Here is a 21,041-nt window from a genome sequence, read left to right as displayed (position 1 = left end):
TAATTTCATAGTATGTAAATTTAATAATAATAACTTAAAAGTATGAAAATTATCATAGCTAGATGACACTAATCCACTTTTATGTGTATTAGAGCCCTCTAGTGATTCTAATGATAGTGGGCCCCCAAACTTCACTCAGGGAAATAATGCAGTAGCTATTAAGATGATCTAATTAAGCCCCCATGTTCTGACTGTACATTTTCCAAATAGTTATAGGGTGGAAAAGGGATGTGAAGCTGAATTTTGGAAATGGTGAATTTTGAAGTACTTATGAGACATCCAAGTGGGGGATGCTGAGTAGCTGGTTGTACACATGGGCCTGAAGCTGAAGATCTGGGTTGAGAACAGACTCATCTGAACAGAAATGACAATTAAAGTCACAGAATTAGATGAGACTTGTCCAGGGAAAGGTATATATAAGAAGAGCATCTAGTTAAGAACCTGGGGGAATAATGACATTTAAAGAATGCATAGAGAGAATAGCTTGTAGAGGTATCTGAGGAAGGATATGCCTGATGGAAGGGGTAGGAAAGCATATTGTTAGAGCCAGTTTAAAAAACAAACAAAAAAGGACTAAAAGGATCTACTGGGTTTAGTAACAGAGAGATCACTGGTGGCCTTGAAAAGAACAGTGCCAATAAAACAGTGGAGGCAGAAGCCAGACTGCTGAGGAGTGGTCAGAAGATAGGGAACTGAGGAATGGAATGGAGATAAGGCATTAGAGACAGTGAGTGTGGGAAATATTCAGGGGATTTCTCACAGGTATTAAGTAAGAGCAGGACTCTGGAACCAAACTCTGCATTTTGAACTGAGGTCTCATCGCTTATTAGCTGTACAGCCTCGGGTTACTGTGCCTCTCTTAGCTCAGTTTCTTCGCTGGTAAAACGGCATTAGTAGTACTTATGTCAAAGGATTGTTGTGAGGCTTAAATGAATTAATAAAGTAAAGCTCCAAGAACAATGTCCGACACAGTTAAGTATTAGAGGATAATGATAACACTATTATCATAACCACTATCACCATCTTTCAAGAAGTCTGGCTGGGGCTTCCCTGGTGGTGCAGTGGTTGAGAGTCCGCCTGCCGACACAGGGGACACGGGTTTGTGCCCCGGTCCAGGAAGATCCCATACGTCGCGGAGCAGTTAGGCCCGTGAGCCATGGCCGCTGAGCCTGTGCTCCACAACAGTGAGAGGCCCACGTACCGCCAAAAAAAAAAAAAAAAAAAAGAAGTTTGGCTGTAAAGGGGAAGATTGACAGGGCAATAACAAGAGAATGTGGAACTGAAGGAAGACTCCCTACCCCACCAAGAGAAGACCTGAGCATAATGAAATGCTAATGAGAAGCAATACAGTTGTTTAAAAATATAGGATCTGGGGGACTTCCCTGGTGGTCCAGTGGCTAAGACTGCGCTCCCAATGCAGGGGGCCTGGGTTTGATCCCTGGTCAGAGAACTAGATCCCACATGCTGCAACTAAAGATCCCGAGTGCTGCAAGGAAGATCCCGAGTGCTGCAACTAAGACCCAGCACAGCCAAATAAATAAATAAATATTAAAATATATATATATATATATATAGGATCTGGGAAAATTGATGGCATGAGATCCCAGAGACAGGAAAAAAAGGTTGAAATCCTTCCATTTAAGGGACTACCTTTAGACAAAAGGACATTCCATCCATAGTAACAGCAAAGGAGGCAAGAAGAGATGGGAATACAGTACAATTTCTAGGTAGAGACAACATAAGTTGAGTATTTACCCAACAGTTACTAGTCTCAGAAGGTAAGCAGAAGGTAAGTCAAAGTTTGAAATACCTAAGGAAGCCAATAAGTAAAAGCAGACACAAACTGAGTGGCCTCTCCCCACCCCCACACATTTCATATTTACTGGCACTTGCTATGTCCAAAAACTCTGCGAGGTGCTCCAATGAATTTGGCTCATTCAATCCCCATGACAACCCTATGAGATAGATACTATTATTACTCCTGGTGCACACATGATGAAGCAGAGGCTGAAAGAACTAGTGTGAAGTCACAAAAAACTAGAAAATAGTGGAACTGAGAACAGACCCCCAAGTCAATTACTTGAAAGCCTGAGCTACACTGTACTGCCTCTAGACACTGTAGTCTATTGCCTCTTTCTCCAACATCATTACCATCTCACATTCTTAGCTATGGACCCCCCAAAACTTCCTTTCCATAGTCTCAAAAAGAAAGACACACTGAGAGATTAGGGTACAGAATCACAAATTGATTTACTGCTATCTCATGAGGCCAATGCACATTTTAAAAAAAAGTTTCAAATGCCTCTAGGCAGGGAATGCACCCTTCATTTTTCGGAGTTCCCACACAGGGACTTCCCACTTCACATTAACTGCCTACTCCCTAATGGCATTTACATGAGCTATAATGCAATCCTGACTTAGGAAGTCAATGAAGACAGGACAGAAGGAAAATAAGTTCTAATTTATCTTCCATTTAGTTGGCATAAAGTGCAAAGCTAAGAAGTTTGGAAAGATTTACCTCTGTGAGTGGAGATAGGTGAAAGGTAAATGTAAGATAAACATCTAACATACCTTGATATCGTTGTCTATTCCACCAGAAATAATCTGATCACTTGTGTCATTGAAGGTCACAGCTAACACTTGGTAGGTGTTCTGAAATGTCTGGATCGCTGCTTTCTTACGGATGTCCCAAAGCTGAAAAAGAGGGCAAGAGAGTCTATAGTAACAGCAATTGCACAGTATACCCCTAAATCCAAGGACTGTGGAGATGAAAACATCTGTAATGGGGACCCTGTTCAGAAACTTGTCTGAGTATCCCATTAATATGGTGAGAAGTGACTATAATTTTGCCAACATATCTGAAGGCTGGTGGAACAAATCACTTTGGTTATATTTTCAGTCTCCTTTGTTAAAGTTTGAATAAACATAATTAACATGCCCGCAGAGTGGAAATCTTCACCTCGCTTATTAGTTCATGTGTTCTTAGTACACCAAGGATATTAGACCAGTGTTTTCGAACTGCAGATCTTAATTCATTAGTGGGCTACAACTTACGTTTAAAAAATATATATGGAGAGGAGGTTACATCAGTGAAAATGGCAGAGTAGGGAATGCTCAAAGGTTATCCCTCTACAAAAGCAGAGAAATACCCAGCAAAAAAACCTGACAGAACCAACTTTATCAGAATTCTAGAAACTAAAGTTTACAGCAACTAGGTGAATACTTATTGAGGACAAAAACCACCTGGGTCCTAGTAAGACAGTTTTGTAGCATTTTAACTTATCCAGGCTCCATCCCTACTCGGCAATAGTTTTGAAGACAACAGCCTACATTCCTAGTATAGGTTCCTAAGTACCCAAGGAAGAATGGACCTTATTTCTCATTTTCAAAGAATTGTAGGTTTAAATATAAAAAAAAAAAAAAAAAATTTTTTTTTTGGACCTGTTTGGTGGCTCCCTGATGGCTGAACTCAAAGGGTTTGACTTTATTTTGCCTAACTTGGAACTCTCCCAGGGCAGAAGCAATTGTCCAAAACATTTAAAGACAAATGCATGAGCCTCTGCTGAATGGGGCAAGGGATAAACAGCAAACAGGAAAGGCTGGGGAATGAGACAGTTTGGAGAATAAGGGCTTTGAAAAGCTTTGACATATTTTTGCAACTCTAGAAGGCCACTTGCATGCCATGGCTGGGCACATGCTTAGGAAAGACCTGAGAAGGCCCTAAGCTCTCAACCTCTTGCTGACCACAAGCAGGAAGTGAAGGCTAATACAGAGTTGTAAACTGCCTGGCTGAGAGGTGATAGTAGGCCCCAACACACCCACAGAGCCAATCTACAAAGACTGGAAGAGTCCTCCCTGCCCCCCCAGGTGTTTAGGGAAATCTCTGCTGAATCGTCAGTGAACCACTAAGCTGATGAAACAGAGATTTCAGTGTCTATACATGACAAAGAATACAGAGTTTACAAAACTAGTTCATAAAATTCACTAAATAAACAACAGCTTCAAAAAGGAGCAACAGGGCTTCCCCGGCGGCGCAGTGGTTAAGAATCCGCCTGCCAATGCAGGGGACATGGGTTCGATACCTGGTCCGTGAAGATCCCACATGCCACGGAGCAACTAAACCCGTGTGCCACATCTACTGAGCCTGCACTCTAGAGCCCGCGAGCCACAACTACCGAGCCCATGTGCTGCAACTACTGAAGCCCGCACGCCTAGAGCCTGTGCTCTGCAACAAGAGAAGCCACCACAATAAGAAGCCCGCACATTGCAACAAAGAGTAGCCCCCACTCGCCGCAACTAGAGAAAAGCCTGCGTGCAGCAGCAAAGACCCAACGCAGCCAAAAATAAAATAAATAAAATAAATAAATTTATTAAAAAAAAACAAAAAGGAGCAACAACAGGGACTTCCCTGGTGTTACAGTGGTTAAGAATCCACCTGCCAATGCAGGAAAATGGGTTCAATCCCTGGCCCGGGAAGATCTCACATGCTGCGGAGCAACTAAGCCCATGCGCCACAACTACTGAGCCCTCGCACCACAACTACTGAAGCCCACGCACCTAGAGCCTGTGCTCCCCAACAAGAGAAGTCGCCGCGAGAAGCCCGCGAACCGCAACGAAGACCCAACGCAGCCAAAAATAAAATAAATAAATTTATTAAAGGAAAAAAAGAGCAACAACAGACTCTGGAGAGCATCTAATTTCCAGAGTTGCCACACTATAATATTCAAACGTTCAGTTTTCAACAAAAAATTATGAGGCATGAAAAGAAGCAAAAAAGTATTGCCCGTACAGAAGAAAAAAACAGTCTTTCAACAAATGGTGCTGGGACAAGTGGATAACTACATGCAAAAGAATGAAGTAGACCCTTACCTCACACATGCAAAAATTAACTTGACATGGATCAAAGACCTAAATGTAAAAGCTAAAATCATAAAATTCTTAGAGGGAAACATAGGGGTAAATCTTCATGACCCTGAATTTGGCAATGAATTATTAGATATGACACCAAAAGCACAAGTGACAAAAGAAAACAGATAAATCAGACTTCATAAAAATTAAAGACTTTTGTACATTAAAGGATATTTATCAAGAAAATGAGAAGACAACCAACAGTGGGAGAAAATATTTGCAAAACATATATCTGATAAAGGTCTAGTATCCAGAATAAATAAATCTTATAATTTATAAGGTTTATAAATAAATATAAATAATCTTATAATTTAGCATCAAAACCACAAAGAGCCCAATTAATAAATGGGCAAAAGGACCCGAGTAAACATTTCTCTTTAGAAGATATAAGCACATAGAAAGATGCTCAATATCACAAATTATTTGGGAAATGCAAGTCAAAACAATAATTAGGTATCACTTCACACTCACTAGGAATGGTTATAATTAAAACACACAAACACAGAAAATAACAAGTATTGGTGACAATGTGGAGAAATTAGAACCCTTACACATTGCTGTTGGGAATATAAAATGATGTGGCTGCTATGGAAAAGTCTGGACGTTCCTTATTAAACAAAGAGTTACCATATGACTCAGCAGTCCCACTCCGAGATATATACCCAAGAGAAACGAAAACAGTTGTTCAAACAAAAACTTGTACGTGAATGTTTGTAGCAGAATTGTTCATGATAGGTAAAAAAGTAGAAACAACTCAATATCCATCAACCGAGGAATGGATAAGCAAAAGATGGTATAGCTATACAGTGGAATATTATTTAGCCATAAAAAGGAATGAAGTACTGATAACAATACAACATGGATGAACCCTGAAACCATACACTGAGTGAAAGAAACCAGACACAAAAGGCCGCATACCGTATGATTCTATTTATATGAAATGTCCAGAATAGGCAAACCCATAGAGACAGAAATAGATTAGTAGTTGCCAGGAGCTGGAAGGCAGAGGAAAAGTAATGACTTGCGTAATGGGTATGGGGATTCTTTTGGGGGATGATGGAAATGTTCTGGTATGGGATTGTGGTGATGGTCACACAACACTGTGAATGTACTAAAAGCCACTGAATTGTACACTTTTTAAAGGTTAAAACAGTGGATTTCATGTGAATTTTACCTCAATTAAAAAAATTATGGGAGATATCAGAGAATGTCACATATAGAATGGGTTGGTTCATTCACATATAAGACATACTGAAAGGAATATATACTAGACCATAGTATAAAATGTATTCCTTAATGTTGGTTGTGATAAAAATATTTAAGTTACTGTGCATAAACTACCTAGATGAGGAAACTAAAGCTCAAAGAAGGAAATGACTTGATGAAGAATACCTAGGAAGTCAACAGCAAAATGAGGACTAGATTTTAGTACTGTTTGATTCTATTACGTTAACATTGCATTAATTTAAAAGTACCAAAACGTGCGCTCATTCCTTATAATAACTAAAGTAATATATGCTTGTTTAAAAAAATTAACATTTTTTTTTAGTTCTGTTTTTTTTTTTGGCCATCCCTCGCAGCTCCTGGGAACTTAGTTCCCTGACCAGGGATTGCAACCGGGCCCTCCGCAGTGAGAGCGTGGAGTCCTAACCACTGGACCACCAGGGAATTCCCAACACTTACTTTTAATGGGGGCTTGATTCATTAATAATAGAAGAGGAAGAAAGATGAAGATTAGGTATAACAACTCTAGATTCTCATACTCCAACTAACCAATTGGTTTCTATTTTTTTTTAAATAATAAACTTACAATACAACATGGGTCTACATTTTTAAAGTGTGGATAGTAGGTCCTTAAATATGGTTCAGTAAATGACTGACAGACTTGAGAAGAACCATGAGGAAATGTCTTAAGCGTATGGGTCATTTCATTCAGAAGAGAAAGACTTTGGGGTGACTATGTTCTAGGTTTTAATTTTTTTTTTTTTTTACGGTACGCGGGCCTCTCACTGCTGTGGCTTCTCCTGCTGCGGAGCACAGGCTCCGGACGCGCAGGCTCAGCGGCCATGGCTCATAGGCCTAGCCGCTCCACGGCATGTGGGATCTTCCCGGACCGGGGCACGAACCCGTGTCCCCTGCATTGGCAGGTGGACTCTCAACCACTGCGCCACCAGGAAAGCCCCTGTTCTAGGTTTTAAAGGGTTGTCATAAAAAAAAGAAATCAACCATGGAATCATAGTAAAGGCCAGGGGTTTAAATTCAATCCTGTGGTAAACAAGTAGAATATGAGTTGTCCTTGTGCCAAGATACCTCTTCTTTCCAATTCTCATGGTTTAGGATGAAAAGTAGTTTCTACTTCATTGATGGAAACATGAACTAAAAAAGGCTTAGTGTTACTCAGATCGATGATGCAAAAAGACTGCTTCACTCCTCTTCTAGAGACCCAACAGCCAATCCTTACCCATCAAACTCTCTGGCTATAGAATGAAGTCCAAACCTCTTAGCTTGGAATTCAAGGTCTTGATAATCTAGCTCTCACATCTTACCAGACTTACTACAATCTCTGTCTTAACAAATATTCTCTACTCAGGTCAAATCAATCTGTCTTTATCGTAAAAGCTATGGTAGCCACTTAAAGCTTGATTCAAATATTTCAGAATTTTAGTTCCAGACAACCAAAATTTTTAAAAGATTATTTTATTCTGAAATATTCACTTACCAAAAAAATTGTAAACGAGAACTTTTTTTTGCCTAAATCATTTGAGTTGCTGACCTAATGCCCTGACACTCCTAAATACTTTAGTATATTTAGTGTGCTTGTCTCACAAGATGTTCTCCTACGTAATCTCAACACAACCATCAGAATCAAGAAACTAACACCCATACATTACTATCATCCTCAGATCTCATTCAAGTTTCACCACTTGTCCCAATAGGGTATTTTATTGCAAAAGGATTCAGTTCAGAATCATATGTTGAATTTATTTATTTATTTATTTGTAAATACTTATGTATTTATTTGGCTGCGCCGGGTCTTGTTGCGGCACGCGGGATCTTTAGTTGCAGCACGCGAACTCTTAGTTGCAGAATGTGGGATCTAGTTCCCTGACCAGGGATCGAACCCGGGCCCCCTGCATTGGGAGTGCAGAGTCTTGGCCACTGGACCACCAGGGAAGTCCCCATATGTTAAATTTAGCTGTCATGTTTCTTTAGTCTCCTTCAGCCAGGAAGAGTTTCTTAGACTTTTGGAGTTTCATAACCTTGACGTTTCGCAAAATTATAGGACAGTAATGTTCCTCAATTTGTGTGTCGGATGTTTTCTCATGATTAGATTCAAGTTATTTGGCAGGACTATACTGAAGTGATGTTGTATTTTCATTGTATCCTATCGAGTGGCTCACAATTTTCATTTGTCCCATTACTAAAAACATTCAAAACATTTTTTTTTCTTTTAAATTTTGGCTGCACCACATGGCTTGCAGTATTTCAGTTCCCCGACCAGGGATTGAACCCAGGCCATGGCAGTGAAAGTGCTGAATCCTAACCACTAGACTACCAGGGAACTCCCATAACATTCAATTTGATCATTTAAGAGATTCCTCTGGCAAGCTTTTTTGCATAAGACATTCTAGGCCCACCGTGTACTTTCCCTGCCCAGACCTGAAATAAGGAGCCCTTTTAGTGGAAAATGGTATTTAAAGGCCAAGACCTATATAGTAGATGTGCTCATTGGTTTTGGGGTGTTGTTGTTCCTAGACCCTCTAAGTGGACAGTTCAGCAATATATGCATACATAGGTGCACACACATACATCTACAAACACACATTTACATCTAATTTTTTTTCCTACACTTATCTGTTTATATATTGAATGTCGTGAGCTCACACTGATACTCTGAATTCGATACTGACAACACAAGATGCATTTTAGTTTTCTCTTTCTGTATTGGTAAATCCTTTCTCTGACAGTGAGAAATCTGCCCCCCATTATACTTATTGTATTTACTTATTTGATCAGGCTTCCTGTATGTAACCAATCTCCTACATCCTCTTCCAGCTGTCTCCTGCATGGATGTCCTCTTTCCCTGTTTGAATGTGACTCCCATTCTGGGCTGATTCTATGTGAAACCCCTCCTCACCCCATTTGGGTGACCCCTCTGTGTGAACGCTCTCTTCACTCTGCTCTGGCTCTAATACCACTTTCCAGGCTGCCCTTCCTCAGGGACTCCATCCTTGTCTGAGTCTGCTCAGACTCAGACTCCCTACCTGAACTGCTCCCACCCTGTGTGGGCACCTCAACTCAGGCTCTGACACCCACTGTCTCCCCCACACCAACGTGTAGATGACTCTTTGACCCTGCTACGGCACTGACTCTCCATGCTGGGCTCCTCCCTCCGGTTCCCCACATTGGGCCATCTACCTCGTGCTGTGTGGATGCCCTCCTTACCCTATGCAGTTTCCATCTCCCTACACTGGATGCGGATACTCCCCCATCCAGTGTGGATGCTCTCCTTTCATCTCACTTGGGTTCTGACACACCACTCTGGGACACTTTGGCCTATCCCTACCTCTAACCCAAACACCTTTCCTACTTCGGTCTATGTAATGGTACCAGGACTTGAATTGTTTGTAAAAGGGAATAACATATATGATTTCACTTAATTGCTTCATTAGAAGAAAGAATGGATTGCTGAAAATGGTTTGAAAAGACTGGTATGGACAATGCTGAGGATACCACTTCTAGACTGAAAAATACAAGAGTTATTGAAACCTCTGCTTTCTGTTGAGAACTCTGACAAATAAGAAACATGACATATTCCTTCTTAGATAAGCACAAGTTATTAAACTCCTATAGTTATAAACCTAGCAACAGAAAGCAACAATAAAGCATTCCAACTTGGCAAGTAACTAAAAGGCATATGTAAAAGGCTGTTCAATGAAGCAATAATTATATAAATAATATATTGAAATTAAAGTACTGGTTAAAAAGTCACTTTAAGTAATGTGATATATTGCACATTTAAAAAATACTGCCTTGAAAATAAATACTGCCTTGAGTATGATTATTTCAAACCACGTTTAATTAAGGGAGAAGAGAAGCAAGAAACTGAAAGAAGGAAAGAGTAGAAAAGAAAAGAACGTATACAATGGAAGGTAGTAGAAAAAGAAAAAGCTAAGGAGAGATGGAAAGATAAATATGAGCACAAAGACAAAATGAAACAAAGTCAGAGAAAAGATAAAAGAAGAAAAGGTGAAACTAAACAAGAATAAGTTCCTAAGGACTTCCCTAGTGGTCCAGGGTTAAGACTTCACGCTCCCAATGCAGGGGGGCCCACATTTGATCCCTGGTCAGGCAACTAGATCCTGCATGCTGCAACTAAAAGATGCTGCATGCCGCAACAAAGATCCCACGTGCCACAACTAAGACCCACCACAGCCAAAAAAAGAGAAAAGAATAAGTTCCTAAATGGTTACCATAGCAAGCCCTCAATAAATGTTTGTTAACAAAATTCATTAGGGCACTCTTGCCTCTGCCTTTTGAAATGCCAATTAGCAAATCAGCTGTTAGGTCTCTCCAACTATAGTACACCTACGTTAAGATCTCTGGGAATTTCATGCGAAACTTGTGAAATCTGAACAAGATTGAGGGATCACAGCAATGTCACCTTTTATAGTTATGAGACAAGTTAACGTTGCTGAAAACTGGGTGAAGAGTAAATGGGATCTCTGTATTATCTCTTAGAACAGCATGAGAATCTATAATTCTCTCAACAAAAAGGAAAATAAACCTATTAAAAAACAAAAACAAAACAAAACAAAACAAAACAAAAAGACCTCTGGTAGTTATTCCTAAGCCACAGACTCTCAGCCAAGCATCAAGGGGCCCAAGTGATTGTTTATTACAAGACCATTTAGTAGAAAACATCTCAAAGCAGATAATCCAGTAGGTGAGTGTCACCACCTTTAATTATGAAAAAAAGCAAATTCATTTAAAAAAGCAACAAACAATCACAAGTTGAGTGTGATTTCTCAGATGTTCTCCTTTGAAATCCCTCCCTGTTTAATCATTAAAAAAAAAAATCCAGAGTCAAAAACTAGTGCCAAAGAAAGAATAAAATGGTACTACAAAGCAGCGTGTCCTGTGTGCCCCTGAAGTAGGTTACTATTTCTAGGCCTCATTTTCCTCATCTGTAAAGTGAGGATGCTGGAGGAGATCAGTGGCTCCCAAAATGTCATACCTGCTACATCAAATCACTTGAGGAACACATTTAACATTCTGATTCTAAAAAACACAATACCATTGACATTAGCATCCAAAAAAAGAGAAATACTTAGGTGTAAATGTAACAAAATCTGTACACGATCTCTATGCAGAAAACTTAAAAACTCTAATGAATGAAATCAAAGTAGAACAAAATAAATGGAGAGATATTCCATGTTCACAGGTAGGAAGACTCAGCATTGTCAAGATGTCAGTTCTTCCCAATTTGATCTATAGATCAATCATACTGATCAATGCAATGTCAACCAAAATTCCAGTAAGTTACTTCACGGATATCAACAAATTGGAGTTTATCTGGAAAGGCAAAAGACCCCAACTTGCCAATACAATACTGGACAACAAAGCTGGAGGACTGACACTACCCAACTTCAGGATTTACTATAAAGCTAGTAATCAAGACAGTGTGATATTGGCAAAAGAACTGACAAATAGATCAATGGAAGAGAATAAAAGGCCTAGAAATAGACCCCCATAAATACAGTCAATTGATCTTTGACAAAGGAGCAAAGGCAATACAATGGAGCAAAGACAGTTTCTTCAACAAATGGTGCTGGAACAACTGTATGTACACATGTTAAAAAAAAATGAATATTTTTTTGCACCTTTCACAAAAATTAACTCAAAATAGATCACAGACCTATATGTAAAATATTAAACTCCTAGAAAGTAACACAGAAGAAAACTTAGGTGACCTAGGGTATGGTGATGACTTTTAGATATAACACCAAAGGCACAATCTATGAAAGAAATCATTGATAAGCTGAACTTCATTAACATTAAAAACTTCCCTGTGAAAGAAAATGTCAAGAAAATTAGAGGACAAGCTACAGACTGTTGAGAAAATATTTGCAAAAGACACATCTGTTAAAGGACTATTATCCAAAACACAGTAAAGAACTCTTAAATTCAACAATAACAAACACGGACTTCCCTGGTGGTACAGTGGTTAAGAATCCGCCTGCCAATGCAGGGGACACAGGTTCGAGCCCTGGTCTGGGAAGATCCCACATGCCACGAAGCAACTAAGCCCGTGTGCCACAACTACTGAGCCTGTGCTCTAGAGCCCATGAGCCACAACTACTGAGCCTGCATACCACAACTACCGAAGCCCGCGTGCCTACAGCCTGTGTTCTGCAACGAGAAGCCACCACAATGAGAAGCCCACGCACCGCAACGAAGAGTAGCCCCCGCTCTCCGTAACTAGAGAAGGCCCGCATGCAGCAATGAAGACCCAACGCAGCCAAAAATAAATAAATTTATTAAAAAAACAAAACAATAACAAACAACCAGATCAAAAATTGAGCTAAAGAACTTAACAGATACCTCACCAAAGAAGTACACAGATGGCAAATAAGCATATGCAAAGATGCTCAACATTGTGTTACCAGAGGAGGAGGGTAGAAGAAGTGGGAATTGGAGGAAGGTGGTAAAAAGTACAAATTTCTAGTTATAAGATACATAAGTACTAGGGATGTAACGTACAATATGATGACTATAGCTAACACTGCTATACGATATATAGAAAAGTTAAGACAGTATATCTTAAGGGCTCTCATCACAAGAAAAAAAATTTTCCCGTTTTTTTCCTTTTTGTTGTATCTATATGAGAAGATGCATGTTGGTCAAATCTACTGATAATCATTTCACAATATATGTAAATCGAACCATCTTGCTGCATGCCTTAAATTTGTACAGTGATGTATGTCAATTATTCTCAATAAAACTGGAAAAAAGAAGATGTTCTACATCATATATCATTGGGAAAATGCAAAGTAAAACAAAAAGTAAGATACTACTACACACCTATTAGAAAGGCCAAAATCTGAAACACTAACAACACCAAATGCAGACAAGGATGGGGAACAAAGGAACACTCATTCATTGCTGGTAGGAAGAAAAAATGGTGCAGCCACCTTGGAAGACAGTTTGGCAGTTTCTTACAAAACCTTTACCGCACAATCCAGCAATTGTGCTTCTTAGTATTTACCCAAAGAGTTAAAACCTTAGGTCCACACAAAAACCTACACACAGATGTTTAGAGCAGCTTTATTCATAATTGCCAAAACTTGGAAGCAACCAAGATGTCCTTCAGCAGGTGAATGGATAAATAAACTGTGGTACATCCAACAATGGAATATTATTCAGCACTGAAAAGAAATGCACTATTAAGCCATGAAAAAACACGGAGGAATCTTAAATGCATATTACTAGGTGAAAAAAGCCAATCTTTAAAGTCTATACAATTTACGAGTCTACCTATATATGACATTCTGGAAAAGGCAAAACTAAGGAGACAGCAAAAAGATCAGTGGTTCCCTGGGGTTGAGAGGAATGAATAGGTGGAACATAAAGGATTTTTAGGGCAGTTGAAATACTCTGTATGATACCATAGTGCCAGATACATGTCATTACACATCTGTCCAAACCCACAGAATGTACACCACTAAAAGTGAACCCTAATGTAAACTATGGACTTTGGGTGATAATGACATGTCAATGTAGGTTCATCAGTTGTAACAAAGGTACCACTCTGGTGGGGGAAGCTATCCATGGTGGGGGCAGTGGATATACAGGAAATCTCTGTACCTTTCCCTCAACTTTGCAGTGAACCTAAAACTGCTCTAAAAAAAGTCTTGGGACTTCCCTGGTGGCAGAGTGGTTAAGAATCCGCCTGCCAATGCAGGGGACACGGGTTCGAGCCCTGGTCCGGGAGGATCCCACATGCTGCGGAGCAACTAAGCTGGTGCGCCACAACTACTGAGCCCGCGTGCCACAACTACTGAAGCCCACACACCTAGAACCCATGCTCCACAACAAGAGAAGCCACCGCAATGAGAAGCCCACGCACTGCAATGAACAGTAGGCCCTGCTCCCCGCAACTAGAGAAAGCCCACCTGCAGCAACAAATACCCAGTAACAAAACAAAAAAAATCCCATTCCAGACCTACTAAACCAGAATCTGGGTATTTTTAGCATGTTCTTCACGTAATTCTGATATGCATACAGGTCAGCAATCATTGGACTAAATGACTTTTAATACCCCATCCTGTTACTAAAACCACGTACTGTATAGTCAGTATATAAAACCTTTTTATTATACTGACTATAATTACACAACAGTCTTGTAAGACATGTATATTATTGTCAGTGTTCTGAAGACTGATAAGCTGAGGATCAGAAAAGTGAACTGCCTATGGTCACACAATTAAGTAAACAGCTAAGTCAAGAATCCAATTATTCTTGGATGGTGGTCCACTTTATTCCAAGTCACAATGGTTCAACAGTTGTAATATTATTCTATATGATACCTAAAAAAAGAAAAAACCCTTAACTGCTTATTATTTTAAACATATTTTAAATAGTGTCTGTTTTGGGAAATGTCTGATGAAACAAAGTTGTGGAGAGGAGGGTAAAGCACAGGTGGGAAGACAAGATAAGGTTCACATTATGTCACCTCAGAAACCCTCAACACACAGACAGACAACACCCACCTTGACTGTACCGTCGTCACTGCCAGTGCAGACAAGCTGGGGACCCCTCCTGGCCGGATAACAGGAATTCACAAAGGAAGTGTGCCCCTTCAGTCTTTTAACTCTCTCGCCTGTTTCACTATCCCACACCGCCACAGTTTTATCTGTGGATGCTGAGAAGAGCATACTAGAAGGTGAGAGGAAGAACAAAAAAATAAGTGAAGACAAGGAATAGCAATCTATCTTCTCCACTTGCCAAAACGTGCCAGTTTTCAAGATCACTAACATGTGCTCTGACAGCTTGGCACCTGATGCTGGAATGCCTCACCTTACATAACAAAATCCAAATCATGCTCTAGACCCAGTTATAAGGTCTGCTCTACGAAATGTAAAAAAAATTTCCCTGTCAGTCCCCACATTATACATCTAATACAGCAGTCTTCTCAATCTTTCCCTCCTTTTTGATATACAACACTTTACACATCCTTCCACTTGGAAATGTTTAATCACTCCCTGCTGTAGAGGTGAGACACACTGTAGCAATTCCTGACCCAATGGCTTGGTAACTCTCTTTCTCTAAAACTCAAAAGGTTTTGTCTCTGAGGCTGATTTCTAAGTTATGATTGAATTTACAATGCTTTCTTTACTCAAATAGGAAAAATTTATACAAGGCTATGCACCCAGTTGTTCAGGGAACCCTAAAATTTTTAGGGGTCAGAGCTGTAAAACAATAAATGTTTACTGAAATACTGAATGGGATTAATTAACTTTGTATAACCACATTTTTATATTATCTGTAGTTATTCTGAAGTTATGCAATTGTTAAAATATTTATAATAAATAGTATGTTATAGTAAACAGATATGACAGGTGAATAACGTTAAGGGTAAAAAGCAGCAGACAAGATTGTACAAGTAGTTCTTTTTTTTTAAATTTGGCTGCGCTGCATGGCTTGTGGGATCTTAGTTCCCCGACCAGGACTGAACCCAGGCCACGGCAGTGAAAGCGCTGAGTCCTAACCACTGGACTGCCAGGGAACTCCCACAAGTAGTTCTAATATATACAAAAAAACCAAACTGTTTTGAATAGGAAAAAGGCTTGAGAAAAACATATCATAATATTAACAGTGATTATCTTTGGAGTGGTAAAAACGTGGGCTATTTGGTCATTTTCCTGCTTTTTTTTCGAGTTTTCTTGAAATAGATTATTTTATTATTACTTTTATAATAAAAGTCGCTAATTTTTATATATGTAAATTACATTTTATGTCTTAAAATTTTTTTTTCTGCGATGTTGATATGTTAGATAGAGGTGATATGTCTATAAATGCCTACATGGAACAATAACACCTTACTTGGGTTACAGCGATAGGATAATAAAGTGGTTGTCCAAAACGCAGATTTTTTTCTTTTTAAACATCTTTATTGAAGTATAGTTGCTTTACAATGGTGTTAGTTTCTGCTGTATAACAAAGTGAATAAGCTATACATAAACATATATCCCCATATCTACTCCCTCTTGCGTCTCCCTCCCACCCCTCTAGGTGGACACAAAGCACTGAGCTGATGTCCCTGTGCTATGTGGCTGCTTCCCACTAGCCATCTATTTTACATTTGGTAGTGTATATGTGTCCATGCCACTCTCTCACTTTGTCCCAGCTTACCCTTTCTCTTCCCCGTGTCTTCAAGTCCATAAAACGCAGTGGTTTTTGACAGCACAGTCTCCTGAGAGAAAACTCAGGGATGAAATGTGAAAGGATGCCAAGAATTACTATAAGAAGCAGTTGTCACCCACTATGCAGAATACTCACCTGCCGTCTGTGTTATAATGCAGTTCCATCACTGCTCCACTGTGTCCCTTCAATGTAGCATAGTTATCGCAGTCACCATAGACATTCCACAACACTGTTAGGGCAACAGGGGTTCTGTGAGCATTACTAGGCAAAAGAAAACTCACTATTGGCCATGGAAAGGGTACTTATGAATTCACTAGAACAACAGTTCTGAAATTATACTCCTTTGGAACACTATTAGTTCTATTAGCTAGATCAATTTTCTTCACATTAAAACAAAAATAATGCAATATTTTCACATTGCATAAAATAAAAACATTTTAGTTAATGGCTATAATTTTTTAAATCTTAAGTGTTTCTCCTGTACTTTTAAAAAGTTGGCACTCACAGCTACTGTCTGCTATGAGTAGAAGCAGACTGCAAAATGATGGTACTTATGGGAAACCCTGGAAGCTGCAACTGACTTGAAGGTCATAGGAGAACGACTTTATACTACATTCACTCATTGCAAATGTACTAAATACCTATGCCAGGTGCTGGAGTAAAATAAGGTAAATGAATAGACACAGTTCCAATCCTTAGGGAGCTTGGTCCAGCACAGAGTGAAGTCTGATGAGTGTTATTAAGGAACACTCTATACACAATAAGGTATTTAGAGTTATTTTCCTGCTGATAAAACGGTTTCTAGTTTGTTCAATGAAATTAAGCAAATCAGTAGTTCAAGTATGTTCTGCAAAGATCCTTAAGCCTTCCAGAGACTTGGCCACTAGTAAGTTTAAGGAACATAGAACCAGAACACCAAAATCAAAGCAGACATCATCCACCCTGAGGCACAGTTATAAGCAAAGAGCCAAAAGACTCTTCTTGACTAGTAGCTGAGAATCAGGTAGCAGATCCTATTGACGGACAGGTAGATTATCCAAGTGAGTTGCCACGTCAGGACTCCCTCCTTCCTTTCCAAATGCTAAGATTCTGAGGGAATGGATCAAGAGGAGAGCCTCAATATCTTTGGGAAAAAGTTATCTCTCTCCTCTTTACTCCCATTAGCCTGTTAAGCCTAGATCTCCAGTCTTGCTAAATCAGCTCGAGATTTGCCTCCATGAGGACAATGTTCTCAAACTAGAGCGACTCACTTTCCAACTGGTAACGTAATTCCTTCTGTATTTACCACATGGACCCTGAGTTCTCCACCCAAAATCATTCAGCATTTTCATGACCCTATTTTAGCATATTAGCCACATAGTTTGTTATGTGACCAACTTAGACTTATACTCTCTATGGCACTGAAGGTTTTAAAAAGTAATCACTATTTGGCAGACAGCAATTACTCCAGATTCAAAAACTATGCCTTACATATCAGTCGGTCAAATCCTGCAGATGCTAAAGTGGATCCATTGGGGTGAAACTTGCAGCAATACACTTCCCCTTCATGTCCTGAGAGAAGCATGATTGGGGCTTGAAGGGAGGAACATCTTGGAGGCCCCTAAACAAAAGAGAGAAGTACAGAGTAGTCACTACATACAGGCAAAGGAGACTGAAAGGTCAGGGAATGGGGAGTATAAGGAGAAGACAAGGGAAACTGATTGAGTGTATTTCTCCTGATTTAGAGAATGACAACTCTTCGCACATAACTTATGTCTCCAATTTTATACGCTCCTGCTGAAGTTTCCAGTGTCTATCTGTTATACTAACTCTCTTCCTCCCTCACTGTGCTCCCATCCCATACCCAACTTTTATTTAGTTAGTTAGTTTTTAAATTCGAGCGCTCAGTTGCCTGCTTGCCTCCTTTCAAGTTTGACCTCATTTCTTAGGCTGAGTGCCCATATTTTTGTCTTATCATTGTCCTACATCATTTTTTAAAAATTAATTAATTAATTAAATTATTTATTTTTGGCTGCGTTAGGTCTTCGTTGCTGCGTGCGGGCTTTCTCTAGTTGCCGTGAGCAGGGGCTACTTTTTGTTGCGGTACGCGACTTCTCATTGCAGTGGCTTTTCTCGTTGTGGAGCACGAGCTCTAGGCGCGTGGGCTTCAGTACTTGTGGCATGCGGGCTCAGTAGTTGTGGCTCATGGGCTCTAGAGCGCAGGCTCAGCAGTTGTGGCACGTGCGCTTAGTTGCTCCGCAGCATATGGGATCTTCCTGGACCAGGGCTCAAACCTGTGTCCCCTGCATTGGCAGGTGGATTCTCAACCACTGCATCACCAGGGAAGCCCTATACCCAACTTTTAACTGTTCAAACACATTAAACTAATTTCTGCCTCAGGATCTTTTACACTTGTTGTTGCCCCTGACAGGAACCCCCTTCCCCTAGATCTTCCTATGTGTGGCTCCTTTCAAATGTTTCCTCTCCAGAAAGTCTTTCCTGGAACACTCAAGCTCAAGCAGCACCCTACCTCCCTCTGCATTCTATCAACCCTGCTGTATTCTCTCACAGCACCTATCACTATCTGAAATTACCTTCCTTATGTGTTTGTTTACATTTTGTTTCCCCTGGCCTGCCACTAGAAAAGCTCTGTGAGTGCTGGAATCTTACCAGTGTAATTCTACACTGTTTTCCCAGTTTCTAGTTTGATGAATGAATGATTGAACTAAGCTTTCCCAAAACCCTGCAGGGTACAGTTATTAAGCAAAGTAGTTTTGATTATGGTCTTGGACATTAAGCCTAGGCTTGGACAATTCAAAGAAACCTGGGCTGATATTCTTACTTGTCAGACAGAAGAACAAGTTCACTATTAATAATCCCCAAATCTCTTCAGTCTTCCAGCTTACTCATTTACTCAAAAAATACTATGTGCCAGGCACTGTTCTATGCACTGATAAAACAGGATTGAACAAAATAAACAATGGAGCTTGTGTTCTAGTGGGAAGGAGGGGCAGAAAGGAGGGAGGGAAGGCAGAAACAAGTAAAACATATAGATGGTGGTATGTGCTATGGAGAAAAACAAAGCAGCAATGTGGGCTAGTGAGCACAGGGTATTGCAATTTAAAACAGGCTCGTCAAGAAAGCTTTCACGGAAAAAGTGATACTTGAGCAGAGGTTGGGAGGAGTTGAGTGTGTAAACCATGTGGACATTTGGAAGAAGAGTAAATCCGTAGGGGGAGCAGCAAATGCAAAGGCTTTGTGGCAGGAGCATGGAAGCCAGTGTGCCTGGAGCAGGGTGAGCAATGGAAAATTGGTAGTTCAGAGAGGTCAAGGGAAAGAGGGCAAAGGACTGTCAGGATTTTAGTTTTACTCTGAGTGAATTGAAAAGCCAGGGAAAGTTTTCAGCAGGGGGTAATACGATCTGAAGTTTAGAAGGATTCCTCTGGCTGCTGGATTGAGACTAGACTGAGCATCCGTGAACAGAAACAGGAATACCATTAGGATCCTACAGCAATAATGCCAGCTGAGATAATGATGGTTTTAGACCAGGAGCTAGTGATGGAGCTGGCAGAAGTAGTAGCAAGCCTGGATATATTTTGAGGACAGTGCCAGCAGGATTTATTGACCAGCTGGTTGAGGAGTTGGGGAGGGGGGTACATATATTTCTTCCGCTGAGCCTAACAGGACCGAGGGAGAGGTGTGATCACGACCTCTATCGTACAAGAAATGTAGTTAAGAGCATGGATTCTGAATTTAAAATCTGTTCCTATCAGTTACTAGATAACTTTGTTTCCCCATCTACAAAATGGGATAATAGCAATTCCTAACTTTCAGGCAGTTACCAAGATTAATGGACTTTTCATATACAAAGAAAGCACTTAGTACAAGAGCTCAATGGATGGTAACTATTCCACGGTTGTTACTAATACCAGTCAAGAGAAACAGAGTGAAAAGCAAGTTGCCCCAAGTTCCAAAGCGAGCCAGTATCTTTCATTTCCTTCCTTCCTTCGTTCCCTCATTCATTCATTCATCCATCCACTCTTCCAACTTTCCTGAACGTTTATTCTATGCCGGATCCCTGGAACATTTAAGATTCCAAAGCCCCGGCCCCGGTTTTGAGCTCAAGGTCCTTAAGCCTAATTCTAACGCCTCCTCACAGGGCGGTGGAGATGCCGAAAACGGGCGTCAAACGGGGAAATATATGGAGCATCGCAAAGTGTTGGCTGCTCTTACAGTGCTTTTCTGCTTTAACACCAGGGTGAGAGAGTCCCGTTCCGTCCCCGCAGTGTGGGGAAAGGGCCGGTGCGGGATCACCAGGTACAGCGCTGAGGCGAGAGGAAGAGCTGAGGGCCGAAGGCCGCCTGCTCCCTTACTCACCGCTTGCAGCAAAGCTCCCGGCGCCGCCTGCTGCTGCCCGGCTCCGGGGCCCGACCCAGTCGCTCCCAAAAGCAATTCATGCCGCGGCCGCTTGACTGGGACCAGCGGCAACTCTGGGCCCTTTCGCTTCTGCTGTTCTATCATGGCGGCAGCCGCTCTCCTCAAGCCGCCACTGACCGCGCCGACACCCTCAGGCACCACACGATTGGCTCCAACTTAGTCTTCCCCCGGAACTTCCGTCTTGGAGAAGCCAATCAGCTTCCAATACTCCCCTCTGCACCGCCCCCTGGAGAGTCTCCTGTTATTGGTCAGTTCTTTCTGCCCTTACGAGAGTACTATTCCAGGATTGG

At 40.7% G+C, this 21,041-nt stretch overlaps 1 protein-coding gene across 2 annotated transcripts in view; it reads right to left on the bottom strand.

Moving 5' to 3' along the window:
• Positions 1–20,866, bottom strand: part of SNRNP40 (small nuclear ribonucleoprotein U5 subunit 40) — a 37,293-nt gene extending 16,427 nt beyond the window's left edge. Inside the window, exons 1-5 of one of the 2 annotated variants that reach the window (XM_027109366.1) lie at positions 20,692–20,866; positions 17,806–17,935; positions 16,471–16,564; positions 14,682–14,847; positions 2,572–2,694 (exon numbers count right to left, since the gene is read on the bottom strand). In XM_027109366.1, coding sequence (XP_026965167.1) covers positions 2,572–2,694; positions 14,682–14,847; positions 16,471–16,564; positions 17,806–17,935; positions 20,692–20,835 — 657 coding nt within the window. In that variant the 5' untranslated portion in view covers positions 20,836–20,866. The remainder of the gene's footprint in view (positions 1–2,571; positions 2,695–14,681; positions 14,848–16,470; positions 16,565–17,805; positions 17,936–20,691) is intronic. The other variant, XM_027109365.1, reaches the window with a different exon arrangement.
• Positions 20,867–21,041: the final 175 nt, after the last annotated feature.

This window comes from Aethalodelphis obliquidens, unplaced genomic scaffold (genome assembly GCF_003676395.1).
Source record: "Aethalodelphis obliquidens isolate GAN/ISIS:26980383/991018 unplaced genomic scaffold, ASM367639v1 scaffold9, whole genome shotgun sequence".
Taxonomy (NCBI): Eukaryota; Metazoa; Chordata; class Mammalia; order Artiodactyla; family Delphinidae; genus Aethalodelphis; species Aethalodelphis obliquidens.
Note: the sequence above shows the minus strand (reverse complement) of the source record. Positions and strands in the feature narration are given on the sequence as shown.